The 17154-nt window shown below is 37.6% G+C and overlaps 1 protein-coding gene across 1 annotated transcript in view; it reads right to left on the reverse strand.

Annotated features, from left to right (window-relative positions):
* CENPF (centromere protein F) overlaps nucleotides 1-17154 on the reverse strand; it is a 62097-nt gene that overhangs the window by 34605 nt on the left and 10338 nt on the right. Inside the window, exons 4-10 of the mRNA XM_043923436.1 lie at nucleotides 16792-16913; nucleotides 16250-16341; nucleotides 13961-14252; nucleotides 12664-12866; nucleotides 5648-5773; nucleotides 4398-4526; nucleotides 2400-2522 (exon numbers count right to left, since the gene is read on the reverse strand). Of these exons, the coding sequence (XP_043779371.1) occupies nucleotides 2400-2522; nucleotides 4398-4526; nucleotides 5648-5773; nucleotides 12664-12866; nucleotides 13961-14252; nucleotides 16250-16341; nucleotides 16792-16913 (1087 nt within the window). The remainder of the gene's footprint in view (nucleotides 1-2399; nucleotides 2523-4397; nucleotides 4527-5647; nucleotides 5774-12663; nucleotides 12867-13960; nucleotides 14253-16249; nucleotides 16342-16791; nucleotides 16914-17154) is intronic.

Genomic DNA, 17154 nt, shown 5'->3' on the forward strand with positions numbered 1-17154 from the left:
GGCTATAATTTTAAATGTGAAAAATCTCAAATGCCGTGTCCTTTGCTCATCACTTTCTGTGCCTATGAGTGACAGCAAACAGTGGTCACACCAAAAAGTTCTAACAGTTATCAAGACCAAAGGGCCCTTATGGATTAGGCACAGGTCTAAGCACTTGGCAAACAATACTTAATTTAAACCCTTCTGAAAAGGGAAGGGTTTTATTAGTCCTCATATGAAGATAAGGCAAGTCAGACTCAAAGGGTAAGTCATGGTCCCGAGGCCACACAACAGGTTCAGATCTCAGGGCATCTAAAGCCACCATTTTACCACAAAGTTATACCACCCGTCTAACTGGGTAGATTGTTTTTCTGATTCCAATCCCAATTCAAAATGTGAGAGCCAGCTAAGCCCTTTGAATTTTTGATATTATTCTCAAAAGAAGACACATACACACAAACATGCATTGAAGACTATTTCTAAATGAATTCCCTGGCCCCGTGCTAGACACCTCCATGACTGCCCTCATTGGACACAGAAATTTATGAAATATTGAGCACAACATGACTGGCATTGAACTCAGCACAGCTCGAGTTCATGGTGGACAGCTCCTCGGCTGACAAACCAGACCCTGCAGGGATGCATGAGTCTTCAGAAACACCTGCAAGAAATGTCCAGCTCACTATGCAAAGCGTTTGGCCAGGCAAACCGTTTGAAAAGTGTTTGGACCCATTTAACCAGACGATCGCTTTTACAAAATGTTTCCACCAGGCAGCCAGTGGAGTCGCAGGAGAGTTCCTGGCTGAAAGGGAAGCTCAGAGAGGGAAGAGCTCGGTGCCAGTCTGCCTGTGGAAATGTTAGCAGAAGCATCTGTTGGTTGGTCCCCACTGGCCAAAAGGCAAACATTTGTTTTGCTGAAACAAACGCTTCCATTTAAAAACGTTTGCTGATGAAACCATCATCTGATATGAAGCTTTCCTCCACTCAGGCGGCTGGGGCTATGGCCGCCTCTCTCCAGCAATATTACCCCTCTGAGGCTATAGCTGCTTTAACAACCCCTTCTTTGCCACTGACAGATGTTCTGATTCTAGAACCAATACACTTTTTGAAGCTGAGAGGATAAATACATTTAGACTTGTCTCACCTGGATAAATCACTGTTCCTTACAGAGAACTTAAAAAGAAAAAAATCTATACAATCTAACAAGTAATTTTAGATACGTAAAAGATTTAATATTTAATATTTTATAAAAATATTTTAAAAACTAATGAAAAATAGTCTTCCCTATGATATTTGATGGAGAAGAGACGTCTACTGTTCTGTTATGCTTCTTCATAAAATTATGATGCTGTCTTATGGCTCTATTCAAATTGTTTCAGCCTATTAACTATCCCTAGGTGGATTTTAATTAAGTCCTTTAAAATAAACTCCAAGCAACTAAAGAAATTCAGAGAGAACCAAATTAAAGTAAGTACAGATAAAATCTATTAGTAGAAGCAATATCAAGCTAATCCTTGTATCCTCGTCACTGGGAAACCTCATCCACCATTGTGTATCATGACCATGACTCTACGAAGACACCATCACCCATGCCTGCACATGTTTAACATGAAGGTGTGTGTGTGATTGCTGAAGCCAGAGTAATACAATTTTTATTGCTTGATGCTTTTGTAACAATGTTAAATCTAGAAACCCTTTCTCTTTCAAAAAAATTTTATTTAAGTCTATCACTTTGCACAAGGTTTTTGATACTTGATTCAAAAGCCAACCCTTGGAAAGAGGACTTAAATCATACCTTCTATCACCAACTTTGTTACTTTTCACTTAGAAAATCCCTTGCGGGACTTCCTTGGTGGTCCAGTGGTTAAGAGTCTGCCTGCACTGCAGGGGACACCGGTTCGATCCCTAGTCCAGAAATATCCCACATGCCATGAGGCAACTGTGTGAGCCTGTGTGCTGCAACCACTGAGGCCGAGTGCCCTAGAGCCCCTGCTCCATAACAGGAAAAGCCACCATAACTAGAGAAAGCCTGTGCAGTGAAGACCCAGTGCAGCAAAAATTAAATACATTTTAAAATTAAAAAGAAAAAAAAGAGAAGAAAAGAAAATCCCTTGCTTTCTTCCATCCTTCCACCTCACAGGTGGTTTAAATATATCTTAAAATAATAAACAGTAGTACCAAATGGTCTTACTACAAGTCATGTTTTCCTATAATTGGTAGATGCATATTATTAAGTTACATCAGAATAGAAAGTGAAAAAACCACTTACGTTCTATGTCATAGACTATATACAAAACACTTTGTAATACTTCCGGCAAATAAAAAAGAAAAGAAAAACACTGCTGGAAAATGGTGCAGAAATTCTCTAACCCTGGCACTTCCTCATGCACAGAAGCGAATAAATGGTCTCTGCTCCTCACCTCACTGTTTCTCCTCAGCTCGCTTTCCTTGGTCTGACTTGACTGTAAGGCCTGTTCGGTTCTGCTGAAATTTTGCTTAAACTCTTCCAATTTTTTTTCTAGCTGTTGCTTTACGGACGTGACCTGCAAGGAGAAAACAAGGCAAAGCTTCGTTTTTGTTTTTACTTTTCAAGTAGCTATTCACTCTTAAATAATAAGAAGGTCATGGAATATAAGAACTGAAGCAATCTATTTTGGTTGAGACATACCATATATGTTATAGCTTAACATGGTCCTAGAAGCAGAACTTAAAATACCATCATGTTAACCCATGACATCACTTGGCAATAGCATATGTTGATGAATAAGGCTGGGCTTGGGGAGGAAACCACGAAAGAAAGAAGTTAACCACAAGAAATAAAACAACTAAATAGTAATAAACAACTAAAATTTGTTTAAAAAAAAAAAATGAGAAACAACAACAGCAAAAGATGGGAAAACAAACTGAGAGTACACATTTGCAATAAATACAACAGAATAAAAATGATATTCCCAAAATACAACACATAAAGCATATCTATGATTCAATGTACAAAAAAGCAAGCCCATTTAAAAATGAGCAAAAGACAGAAACAGAAATTTTATACAAAAGATATAAATGGCAAGTCACCCTGTGAAAGAAATAACCTCAGTGGTAATCAAGAAAGTGTGAATTAAAACAATAATAACATTTTTCACTCTTTGGCAAAATTTTTAAAATCAGGACTGTCCGCTACTAGCAGGATGAAGGTAAGAGGCCTCATACCTGGTGTCAGGTAAACTGCTACAACTTTCCTGAGGGCAGCTTGGAAGCACCCTGTCACACGTGAGAAGATATATGCCCTAGAGGCCATCAATGTCACATGCAGGAAACTGTCCTACAGAAACATCAGCCCCACACGTTTACCTGCCCAGTGATACTACCAATGGTACTATACAAACCTCAATACCCATCAGTAGGGAAAATAAATAAACTACAAAACATCTGACAAGGACAAAGCTCAGACAGTTTTCCTTTTTTAACAAAAATTAAAACAAGCAAGAAAAAAAAACAATTATACATCTGTAAATGTTTATTGTTTTTTTAATCTTGGAGGACAGCCAGTAAATAATTCATAAAAATTTATCCTGGCACAGGAGGATTCTGCTAGTACAGAAACCCAGGTGAGAGATAATGTATATTAGAGCACATATATACAAGTGCATGCAAATACACATATGCGTAGATATACACAAATACACTCAAGTGTGTGTGTGTGTGTGAATAAATAAAGGCACAGTCAGCAGAGTTTTAAGGGATTACTTTGACATATGAGAGCAAAGAGGAGTTGAAGACGACGGGAAGGTTTTGACCGAAGCAATGTGAAGAATGGAATTGCTCTTTACTGGGACAAGGAAGACAAAGCAAAGAACAAGTCTGCAAAAAGCTGGAGTTCCAGTGACAGCACGTTAAGTGTGAAATGCCTGTTAGACACGTTAGTGGGAATATCGGATGCACACCCCAAGTCTGAAGTTCAGACCAGACACCCAGGCTGGAGATTTAAACATGGGTGTCATCATCACATGGAAGATTCAGAAAGCCATAAATCTGGATGAAATCATTTGTGCAGTGGGTGTTAAAAGAGTAAATTATAATTTTCAGCACTTTGACTGGGGGCATACTCACTTAGGAGAGCTCCCGTGTGGTGGCATGACCAAGAACCACCGGAATATCAGAGACGCCCACAGACCCTCAGATCTGAGATCCCCACTCCGCGTCCCCTTTCTCTAAATGAGAACACCTAGACCCAGAGAGATTCAGTTTGCTCTCCACTTTAATAACTAAAGAAAGTGAAGAAAGTTTTTTTCCTTTAAAGGAATCCTATTTCTACTGTGGTACAGAAATGACCCGTTATTTTAAAACGCGGGGGAAAAAAATATAAAAAAATAAAACGTGGGAGAGGAGGTTACAGAGGAGGGAGACGTAAGTTAGCACCCTACTTTATCCAGTTCAGCCTGCAGGATGTTGTGTGTGTTCTTAGCTTGCTGTAGCTCCTGGGTGAGCTTGGCTTTCATCTGAGTGCACTCCTGGTCCAGGGTCTGGAAGGAACGCTGCTGACGGGAGAGCTCCTAAAAAGTGAAAGACAAATGCATCCAACTCGTTAACAAGGGAGAGCCCAGGGCGAGACCCAGACATCCTCCAGGCACTGCTCTTCTGAAAGAACAGGAGAGCATGGAGCCAGTCGGCATCTACTTGATGACCGACACAGGCAGCCCTAGCACCGGTCCCGGGCATCAGATCCCGGTCTCTGAGCGGAGGACGAAGCACTCCACCAGGAGAACACGTGGAAACTGGCCCGCTGGCACCTCATCCCCATCTTAAATGAATCACCTCTGTTCTGAGGTACCCAGAGACAAAAGGGTAGAGCTGAGAGCCAACCGATCACAACCCCACTGAGAAATCAACAGACTCAAAAATGGGGCTTAAAACATCAAACACCATACACCACTGACCATTGAGAATAAGAGTAAGCAGATGCCACCAATTACCTTTGATAACCACACAGGGACCCCAGATTAACAATTCCAGTAACTCTCACTGAAAGACTACAGACCTACTTCCAGGCTAACTCACCTGAAACTGATACCAAGATTTATTCAAGTGCATCTTCAGCCCTAACTTGTCTGCCAACTTCTTCCCCCTAGACATTAATCACCTTTTTAATGTATTTGGCAACTCACAAACTTTAAAAGCAGCTGGAAGGACTTCCCCTGCAGACCAGTGGTTAAGATTCCACCTTCCAATGTGGATTAGGTGTAGATTCAATCACTGGTTGGAGAATATTCCACATACCACAGGGTATGGCCAAAAATTTAAAAAACAAATAAAACTTGTAAAAAAGTGAAAAAAAGAAAACCAAAAAACAAAAAACCAAACAGCTGTAGAATGTAATATAATTTCCCTTACAACACAGAGTGTTTGAAATAAGAAATACGATCCTTTTCTACTTGGTATCAAATTTCAAACAAATCAGAAAACAGATTAAAAAAAATTCTAAAGCCCTTCTCCAATCAAAAAGTGAAAGATGGAAAAGTATGAAGGAAAGTATAGTAACCTTTTCCACACACAGCATTTCCCCTCTAGTGGAACATCCCAAATGATGACAGACACTCTTCTTTTCAAATGATCAAACTAGGAAATGACCACAAGAGTCTTCTGGACAAACTCCTCATGAATCCGTTTACCTTACCTCTTGGAATTCTTTTTCTTTTTCCTTGATTTTCTGTTCCAGAGAACATCTGGCACTTTCTGCATTTTGACGCTGACAACTCAAATCTTCAGTCAATTTTTTCAGTTTTTGTTCCAAAGCAGTACACTAACAACAAATTAAGACGTTCAATACAAAACAAAAATTATTCTTGGAAAGAAGCAAACATTCTGAACTTTAGAAAAATTAGTCCCACGATCTGGCTCAAGTTTAACATTGTATTTTGACTTTTTTATATCATACAAAGTTGGGGCTAAAACAATTAGCCAAATACCAAAACTACTACAACTATTTCAGCACACGTAAATTTATATTTGGGAAATATCAGCAAGGCTGTAAACCTGCATTAGGCTATTTAACTAAACTCTTCATAAGTTGTGCCATAAAAGTAATCAGTGTGTCTGAGTAGTCAGCCACCTAACATTTTGTCGTACAGAAATGAGAGGTTAAAACATGGTGATGTCTACCTGTGTGAATTAGAGGCGGCAAAATAACCAGAGGGTATCTATTATCCTCATACGTAGTCTGTTTCAAGCATAACAGATTTTGTGTGAAATTTTAAATATTAATATGCATCTTTCCACAATGCTCCCACTATGTTAAATGTTTAGAAGTTCACAGCACTCCAGAGAGTATCACAATGAGTTTTTAACCAAGCTGCCAAAGGCAACACAAAGAATACTCATTTGCCTTTTTACATAGCCAGTTATCTTTTTTTTAAATTGAACTATAGTTGATTTACAGTGTTGTGTTAAATTTCAGCTATAGAGCAAAGTGATTCAACTACACACACATGCACTCACACACATATTCTTTTTCAGATTCTTTTCCATTATAGATTACTATAAGATATTGAATATAGTTCCCTGTGCTGTATTATTTATCCATTTTATATATAGTAGTGTGTATCTGTTAAACCCAAATCCCCAATTTACCCCTCTCCCCACTTTCCCCTTTAGTAACCATATATTTGTTTCCTATGTCTGTGATCTTTCTGTTTTGTAAATAGATTCATTTGTATGATTTTCTTAGATTCCATATATAAATGATATGTGATATTTGCCTTTGACTTACTTCTAATCTCTAGGTTCGTCCATGTTGCTGCAAACGGCATTATTTCATTTTTTTTATAGATAGCTAGTTATCTTTAAAATAATTTTCAAAACATGAACTACATTGAAATTTAGGATGCTCTTTAAAATTAAATCTTCAAAGTGTTAAAACTCATTCCTCTAATTCTTCCCTGTGATGTTCAAATCCTAGACCTGCCCTACAAAACAACTCTAAATTCCCAGGAAAGAACAAGAACAACTCACATTGCTGGGGGAGAATTCCTGGTCCAAAAGAAATGTACCCCAGTGTGGCAAATCTCTCCACTAATATATTTCTGAGACTCATTATAGACCCATTTAGAACTATTAGAAATTTAACAAAGAGGAAAAGAAAACACTATGTAAAATTTCTCATAAGACCTGACACCAATGATTAACTAACCATAGATGAAAAGATAAAGCTGGTCTGATCTTGCAAATATCAGAACTTTCAAGATTCTGAATTTAAAAAGTAAAATATTGAGCCAGTAATTCGAACTAATTCACTGCTTTGAACATTAAGATACCTCTGTCATTATCCTTATTGTTCTTGAATTTTAGGAAGTGGCAACCCACTCCAGCATTCTTGCCTGGAGACCCCCATGGACAGAGGAGCCTGGTGGGCTACAGTCCACGGGGTCACAAAGAGTCGGACACGACTGAGCGACTTCACTATCATAAGAAAGAGTATGAAAGAAAATTATTTCTAACAATAATAAATATGAACTCAGCAAATATGTCAAGCTCCATGCTAGGCACTGGGGATACAGCAGTAAGCAACTAAGACAAAAATCACTGCCTAAATGATGGTCTAAAATGTTGACAATTCTCAGGGTGGGGAAAAACCCATGCACGGCAGAATCAATGAATGAATCCTTGGCACCCTCTGCTGGCACTCCCTCAAACTGCAACCCACAAGATCTCAGAATCAATGATCCTTTCTTATTATTGTACAAAGAGTTGGTTTAAAAAAAAAGACTTTGGGAGTAATTTATATTTAGATTTTTTTAAATGTTGGTATTTATGATGCACCATCCATATACAATACAAGTACCTGGCCACTAGGTATCATGAATGCTCCATAATACTCTAAATAAGGGTTCAGGGCTCTAGTCCTTTAACAGTATGTATATAGAGAGTATATAACAGTACGTATATAGAGACCCTAGAGACTCAGGGTCTGGGCCTGAGTTTTTAGCCATAAAATATGAAGCCCAAATTTGCTGCCCAGCCCCAACACTCTGTTTCTACATGAGTTCAAACCTTGCATCCCACATGGTGTGTAAATACTTGGAAAAGAAGCATACTAGAAATAGCATATATTTACTGAAGCACGTGGTTGACTTTGGCTAAATTAGCTCCATTTTATTTAATACGTAATTCTAAAGGTAGATCAGGGAATAGCATAAGCAAAGAATAATTTGATTTCAGCAACATATTGGACAAGGTCATACTATCTTTAGAGATAAGATGGACAAAAATAGACTGAATTTTCATTTAGGTGGGTTTATAGTTTATGAGAAAAAAATGGAATCCAGAAAGCACTGAATAAATGAGTCTTAAGAACCTGGAGGGAAGTCTCTAATAGAAAGAGAGCAAAAGCTATGTTCTCAGCACTGTCCTATTCAAAAATTTTAATTCATGATCTGGTAAGTGACCTCATGATATATGCTAGAGAGAAGGATCTGGTGATCCTGTCACACCAAAACCAACAAAGCAATATGTAAAAGTCAGATGCTCAGTATCTTTGCGACCCCATAGACTGTAGACCGCCAGGCTCGTCTGTCCATGGAATTCTCCAGGTAAGAATTCTGGAGTGGGTAGGCATTCCCTTCTCCGGGAGATCTTCCAGATCCAGGGATTGAACTTGGATTTCCTGCACTGCAGGCAGATTCTTTACTATCTGAGTCACCAGGGAAGCCCTCAACATATGAAAGGAAAGTATAATGCTCATACAAAAGAAGCCTGAGTTGGCAGAAATGAAAATGAAAATGAACTACATTGACTAGGAACTTGATATAACAATAACGACTATTATAAGTTCATCATATGCCAGGCACTATGCTAAAGCCTTGAGAAAAATCATCACAAACTTTATAGCAATCCTATGAGAAAGGCATTATTACTAACATTTTATTGATTAGGCAACTGAAGCTCAGAAGTTAATTAAACAGCTCCAAAGTAACACAATTGGGATGCAATAGAACCAGGGCTTGAATCCAAGTCTAACTTAGAAAATCAAATTACAAACCCATACTGCACAAAGAGAGTAAATATACAGATCAAGGGAGATCATGTTTCATCATATATCTAATCCATAGTTGTTGAGAATTTTTCCGTGGAAACCACTGCACTAGAGGAAATTCTAAAAATGAACCAGGACTACCAACTCCAGGAAGATGGAAAAGATGAACATTTCAACAACAATCCAAAACCCACATATTTTATTAAAACAAACATAAGAAAGTTCTGAAAAGAAAGAAGGAAGATTAACAAGAAACTTTGGGACCCGAGGAAAAGCATAATAGTACTGAAAGAAAAAACTGTTAACCCAGAATCCTATACCCTGCTGAAATATCTTCCAAGAATAAAGACATTCCCAGACAAAAGAAAATTTAGAGGATTTGTTACTACACTAAAAGAATGGTTAAAGGATGTTCTTTTAAAAGAAAGGAAATGAAGAAAGAAGGAAATTTGGAAGAAAAATAAGAATATTTCTATATACAATAAATGTATATACAATAGGTTTTCCTTTTCTTCTTCAGTTTTCTAAATTATGTTTCACAAATAAAGCAAAAAGTGTAACACTACCTGATGTGGTTCTAAATGTATATATAAAAAATGCTCAAGAAAATTATACTATAAATAGGGGATGGTAAAAGGACAAAAAGAGAAGTAAACTTTCAATAATTTATTAGAGTTGATAGAATGACAACACCAATAAACTGATAAATTGTATGTATACATACATTATCTGCTGCTGCTGCTAAGTCGCTTCAGTCGTGTCTGATTCTGTGCGACCCCAGAGACGGCAGCCCACCAGGCTCCACCGTCCCTGGGATTCTCCAGGCAAGAACACTGGAGTGGGTTGCCATTTCCTTCTCCAATGCATGAAAGTGGAAAGTGAAGTCACTCAGTCGTGTCCGACTCTTCGCGACCCCATAGACTGCAGCCTACCAGTGTCCTCCGTCCGTGGGATTTTCCAGGCAAGAGTACTGGAGTGGGTTGCCATTGCTAGAACAATCATAAAAGCCCTACAAAGAAATATACTCAAACTATTGATAATTCAAAATGAAATTCTAAAAAGTGTTCAAGTAAACCTATGGGAAGGCAGAAAAAATGAAAACAGCCAAATGAGAAATGAAAGAAATAAAAAATAAGATGTAAAACTTAAGTCATGATATATCAATAATTACATTGACTATAAATGGTCTTAAAACACTAATTAATAGAGAGATAGTGTTTCTAAAAGAGATTAAAAAATGTGACCCAACTATGTGCTGTCTACACAAAACTAACATTAGGCTGTTTTTTTAATTCATAGTAAGGTCATATTTTTTAACTTAACAGTATAGATAGGCTGAAAGTAAAAAGACAGAAAGAAATACATCATGACACTTTAACCAAAGGAAAGCTGGAGAGGTTATATTACTACCAGATAAAGTAGACTTCAGAATGGGGAAAAAAAAAATTATCAGAGACACTAAGGGATATTACATGATAAAGGTCAATCCAAAAGAAGACATAACAATCCTAAATGTGTATGGACCAAACTACAGAACTGCAAGATAAGTGAAGCAAAAATTTATAAAACTGAAAGGAGAAATAGACAATTATGGGAGACTGCAATACCCTTCCCTCAACAATTGCTAGAAGCAATTAGACAGGAAATCAGAAAAGATAAAGAGAAATTCAACAAAGAACATTAATCAACAGGAGCTAATGACACTTTTAGAATATTGCTCTCAACAACAGAATATACATTTTTTCCCCAAGTGCCTGTGAAATATATACTAAGACAGACCATATCCTAGACGATAAAACAAACCCCAAGAAATCTAAAAGAACTGAAATCATAAAATATGTTCTCTGACAGCAATGGAGTCAAACAATAAATCAATAACAAAAAGAAAAATCTCCAAATACTTGGAAACTAAATTTCTGAATAATCCATGAGACGTATCCAAGTTTGAAGGGCACAGTTAAAGTAGTATGGGAAGGGAAATTCACAGCATTAAACGTCTGCGTTAGAAAAGAAGAGAAGTCTCCAGTCACTAAACTAAGTGCCCCACCTCAACAACCTAGAAAAAGAAGAGCAAAATAAACTCAAAGCAAGCAGAAGAAAATAACCGAGGGGAGAAAACAAAAGCAAAAAAAAATCACTGAAACTGAAAACAGGAAATAATAGAGAAAATCAATGAATTAAAGAGCTGACTCTTTTGGTAAGATCAATAAAAGAGCCATAAAGCTGACAAAACTCCTAGCAATATTGACAAAGAGAAAAACAAAAGACACAAATATCAGAAATGAACAGGAAATAAGCCTGATCTATAGTCATCAAAAGAATAAGGAAATAACTATGAACCCCACATACATAAATTTGACAATTTAGATGAAAGTTACTCTAAAATCACAAACTAACCCACCTCATCCAATGTGAAATAAATAATTTTAATGGTTGTCATTATTGAATTTGTAATTTTAAAACTCCCAAAAAGAAATCTTCAGGCCCAGATAGTTTCACAGAGAATTCTACCAAATGTTATAAAGAAGAAATAACATCAATTCTACACAATATCTCCCAAAAAATCAGAAGAGGAGGGAACACTTCCCAATTTATTTTATGAAGCTAGAACTACCTCTGATACAAATACCAGACAAAGACAGTACAAAAAGAGAAAACAGCTGACCAACATCCCTCATAAATATAGACACAAGAATCCTTAACAAATTATTAGTAAATAAAATTCAGAAATATATAAAATCAATTCATTTTCTCTACACTTGTCTCCATATAGCGCACTATCGATGTGCCTGGCACATCGACGTCACACCCCCATTAGGATGAAGCTCCACGAGGGCAGCGCTGTGTGTCTATTTACTCACTGCTACCGCCGCACCTCGGGTCTAGAACAGTACCTGACATACAGCAGACTGTCAGTAAGTATTTGTCAAATGAGTCAGTAAATGACTCAAATTGAATCCAGAAACAGATTCACAGATTTAGAGAATAAACTAATAGTTGCTGGGGGGAAGGATGGGTGAAGGGATAGTTAGGAAGTTTCGATGGACATGTACACACTGCTACACTGAACATGGATAACCAACAAGGACGTAACGTACGGCCCAGGGAACTCTACTCAATGACATGTGGCAGCCTGGGGGGGAGCGGAGTCTGGGGAGAATGGATGTGTGTATATGTATGCTGAGTCCCTTTGCTGTCCACCTAAAACCATCACAACACTGCTATCAGCTAGACTCCAATACAAAATAAAAAACCTGAAAAAAGGTTAAATGGCAGAAGGGTATATACTGGTTTCCATGAGTAGATCAATTCAACTCTGTCACATGTCCTAAACCTCTTTCAAAGCTCCGTGACTTTACGTGCCTCTTCTACGTATCAGGCACCTGTCAGATGCTGTATGCACGTTTACTCTTCACCACCCTCTGAGGTGTCAAAGACATCAGCGACTTGTGAAGTCCCTCAGCTAAAAACTGTGCAGTCCAGGTTTGACCCAGATGTATCAAATTCTAAAAGAACTTACTGTTCAACTGCAATCAATACTGCCTAGCATACATTAATAAGGTTCATTACTAATATTTATTTGACAAGTCTAAGCATACTCTTTCCAAATAATTGTATGAAAAAAATGCAGATTTTTCAATAACTCGTGAAAAGTTGAGTACCTTGGTTGATGCCTGGTCATATTGTGAAGTTGTTCTCACCAGTTCATCCCGGCTTTTGTTCAAAACTTTCTCTTTTTCATTTAATTCCACTTTTGCTTTCTCCAGTTGGAGTTGGAGTTCTTGAAGTTTATTCACTTGGCCTCTCATTTCTTTTTCCTGTCCTTGCAGACGTAGTTCAAACTCGGTAATCTTGCTCCTTAGTTCTTAAATCACAAACAAAACCCACACTTCAATTAACATGTATTTTTCACAAACAAATTTACAACTAAACTCAGAATGTATCACTGCTACTACACTCTGAAATCTTTGGTGAGTCAAATATAAATCAATTCACATTAAACAAAGAAACTATTTTAATTGGATTTAATTTCAATATTTAGTCTTTATTGTTATTTTTATTCAAAAATCCTATAAAAAGCAGAAGAAAATTTTTATGTTTTCACAGTAAACTTGTGGCAGGGAGGAATGCTTTTCTAAAATCATGAAGAAAACTGCAAAAAGTGTATCACATATAATACCCTGTGTTAAAATTACCACTTGGTTTTATATACCCACAAATATTTGTTTTGTACCCATATCAATGCAAATGAGTGCTAAGCAGTGAAAAATTCACCCTCCTATATTCTCTAGTGGCTTTACTGCCAGTAAAGAGCAAGACAGTGTGAACCCCCTCTACTGCCAAAATTAACAATAATTTTTTTTCATTTTTTTTCTCCCTGCATATACACAATATTGGTTCCAAAGGCACTGGCCGTGTGATAGCTCTCACCAGTGCATGCTGATGGTGATTTTCAATCTATCACAGCACTGGAAATTATCATAGTCTGCAGAGCAGATTCCAAAACACCACCTGGCACCCTTGGCCGTCAGCAGCAGCGCGGTGCGGCAGCCAAGGTTACAGGTTTGCCCCCATATGGACAGCCTGGCAGCACACAGGAAAGCCGTTCTGCAGACACATGCCACACCTCTGGCCAAAACCAGCTTGTTCACGGGCCACACAAGGAGCCAGGTGAGAAGCGCGGGGAATGTCAACAGTGACCGCTTCTCCCTGCTTCGGAAAGTCAAAGCCACTCACCCTACTTTTAAAGTCTTCACGGCACCAGCTTTTTAGTAAAATAAAGATATCTTTCCAAATGGTGATAGCTTTTTTCATTATCCCAAAGACACTATTTCTTATCACCAGGCTGGGATGTTGACCAAGGATGGGTCTAACAAAACACAGTACCACTTTCTAGGATTAAAAGTGTCTGGAGTCATGTCTGAAATTATCTCAGGAAAATTTAACCCAAGAAGTTACCTTGGTTCTGTGCTTTTAACTGATCCAAAAGATGAGAATTGCTAGAATTATCACAGAAACTGCTATTAGTATCTGTTTTCCCTATTTGCAAAGTTGATCTACTCGGAGTCACTTCGTGTTCCCCAGAAAAATGAGATGCAGAGAAATCTCTCCTAACTGGAGTTTTTAGAGTGCTGGATGAAAGACGGCTTGGGGTTTTTTCTTGTTGCCATGAGAACACAGATGAAGAAGCCTGATGTCGGGCGATGTCCCGGTGATTCATCGTGCTTTGGGGAATAGCCTGGCTTGCTTTCTGTAAAAACAGAAGCTCTTTAGAGCCCTTTAGAAGTCACAATATTTAAGACTACATACTAGACTCATAGACATAAACATGCTTATGAAAGAGGAAAGTGGTGGTGGGGGAAAGACTACTACATATAATATAGATAAACAAGATCTTACACACAGGGAACTATATTCAATATCTTGCAATAAACTATAACAGAAAAGAATATGAAAAAGTATGTGTGTGTGTGTATATACATTTATATATATAAAACTGAATCACCTTGCCGTACACCTGAAACTAATACGAGACTGTAAATCAGCTACACTACAATCAAAATGTTTAAAAAGACTACGTACTTATTTTCAAATAGAACATAAAGATATGCCAAGAAGGTATTTAATAGCACTTCCACTGTGTACCAGAAAAGAACATTCATCAAGTCAGGGGAACCACTGAGTCCCATTATCCAGTGAAATGTTCTAACGGTCAGACTTAGCACTGAAGGGTAAAGCCAGCACCAGCTGAGGTTCAATCTATTTTAACTGGGCTCAGCTTTTGTATTTATCCTGTATCCCTCATAAACTTCATAAAAACACATGTGAGTACTCACTGCCATTTTGAATTCTGAAATATGGTTTTCCTTTGCCCACCCTTGGTCACTTCCCCCTATAGCTTTGAACACAGAGACTCAAAATTCATTACTAACCAAAGAACTCTTACAAGAATCTCATGTTCCACCATACTGTTTCCCCCCAAAAAATGTCCTAAGAGGCATTTTGTATTATATAAAACACATTTGTGGATTTTCTGCTGTTTAGAATCCTTTTTGTTCTTCTCTCTATCTCCATTCTAACAAACATCAAGTTGCAGCTACAGTAGCCGAGTTAAATTTTTTATAGCAAGGGCTTTTCTCACCACGGGGAGAGGTTTAATGTTTTTGGAGACTCACAGTCCTCCACAAAATAACTCTGGCAACAGATGTCGGGGCCAGAATTGATACCAATGTGAAATGGGTAACAAAGCAAATGATATTTCCAAGACAATCAGAAGTTTATGGTTTCATTTTTATTCATGTTGAAAAGCAATGCCTTTGCTATGTACCAAAACTCTGGTGATCTCAAAACAAGGGTTAAAGGCTTAAAAAAAATTAAAATTGCTAAAACTCGAACAGGTACTTTTTGATCCTCTATAAGGCATCTACTTATACATTCAGCCTTAACCTGTCTGCTAAGTTGGGCCATCTCACCAAGTTCATATGCTGAGTGGGACTGTGCCATTCAGTACCAAACTGGAATTTTTTTTTCTTGGAATTTAAAAAAAAAAAGAAAACGAATAATACCATGTGAGCAGAAATGAGAAAGGTATATTCTACAGACACCAGGTATTTTCAGGGTCAGTCCTGTAACTAAAAGCTGGGGTTCCCAAAACATGCATTTTGTTTATTTTATTGATGTTAAGCAAATCTTTCACCCACCTCTCTCAGCCTTTTTCTCCCCTACCAAATTGGAGTTTAAATCCCTTGTCAGCTACATATTTAAAAGAACTAGAGAGGTTATGTTGACAACCTTCTCACCTGAAATAAACATTTCATTAATAATGATCCCCAAACCTCTCATCCCTGGTAGCAATCACCAAATTCCATCAGAAGGTCTGAATAGGAAGCATTTGCCTCCAGGTGCCAAAGTCAGCCAGGAATAACTCTGGTCCCACCCTCTCCAAACATATTCTTTATCATATAAGATCTTAACAGAGAAACAAGTATGTTTCCACAGTTTCTAGGGAATTTGCGGCCTATTTGATATTTAGGGATAAAGTCATCTGCCCAATCCATTGTACTCCACACTTACCTATTTTTAAACTTAAAAATATCATAACCAATGAGCCAGGAAGTCTGTTTTCTCGGTGTAAGAAAAACGGGTCAGCCCTATGTAGAGCAGATTTTTCTATCCTTGCTCCATCCTACTTATAGCAAAGTACTTCTTCAATTGCATACTCCATTAAAAGGCCCATAATTAACTTACCTTTGCCTGCAAGGCTTTTACCTCTGCCTCTAATCTTTGTCGTTCTTCAACTTCTTTATTATACTTTTCTTTTAGATCTTCATATTTGGAACCTAAACACAGACAATGAGATACAGTTTCAGTTTGATCACTGATTTTGCAAAGAATCATTATGATAGTCTAGAAATGCGTATCTTTGTACATCAGATAGAAAGAATATTTTGGTTAAGGCAACCGATACTGATCAAATTACTCAAATATCAAAATGCATGGAAACACAGGCATTTTGAATATTCCAAAACTGAATTATTTAAAAAAATACCATAGAATAAAAAAAAAAAAAAAATACCATAGACGCATAAAGGGAAAAGCTTAAAGGCTGACTGATGGCGCAACATATTTCAACAGATACACAAATATATATGTAACTAATGGCTGCTTTTTGTTGTTGTTTTTAATGCTTAAATTAGAAGCTGAATTCAAGGTTGAATGATTTCATTTCTTGGGCAGAATTAAAAATCTCAACAAAAGAGCTATTTATACAAAGGGAAAAGAATCCTTACCGCTACAATACTGGCTTGGTGTGAGCGGAGTTGCAAAAATTTTTTGTGGTGTAAGGCATGAATTCAGAGAGACATCCGCAGATTGTGCAGCTTGCTGGCTTCTTTCAAGTTCAGATTTACACCTGTGAGAAAACGACCCGAGAGGATGCCACACCAGTCACAGCTGCAGAACACCAACACCATACATTCCCAGAGAGCAACAAACTGACAAAAATACCCACCCTCTAAGAATTCCTACCACTGCATTTGTCCAACAGACACTTCATAAGAACTAACTTGCGAGACAGTCCTTTGTCTCCAAAGGAACTCAGAAAACAGAAATACAAGCCAGCCAATTACAATGTAATAAAGGCTATAGTGAAG

Source organism: Cervus elaphus, chromosome 14 (genome assembly GCF_910594005.1).
Source record: "Cervus elaphus chromosome 14, mCerEla1.1, whole genome shotgun sequence".
In the NCBI taxonomy this organism is placed as follows: Eukaryota; Metazoa; Chordata; class Mammalia; order Artiodactyla; family Cervidae; genus Cervus; species Cervus elaphus.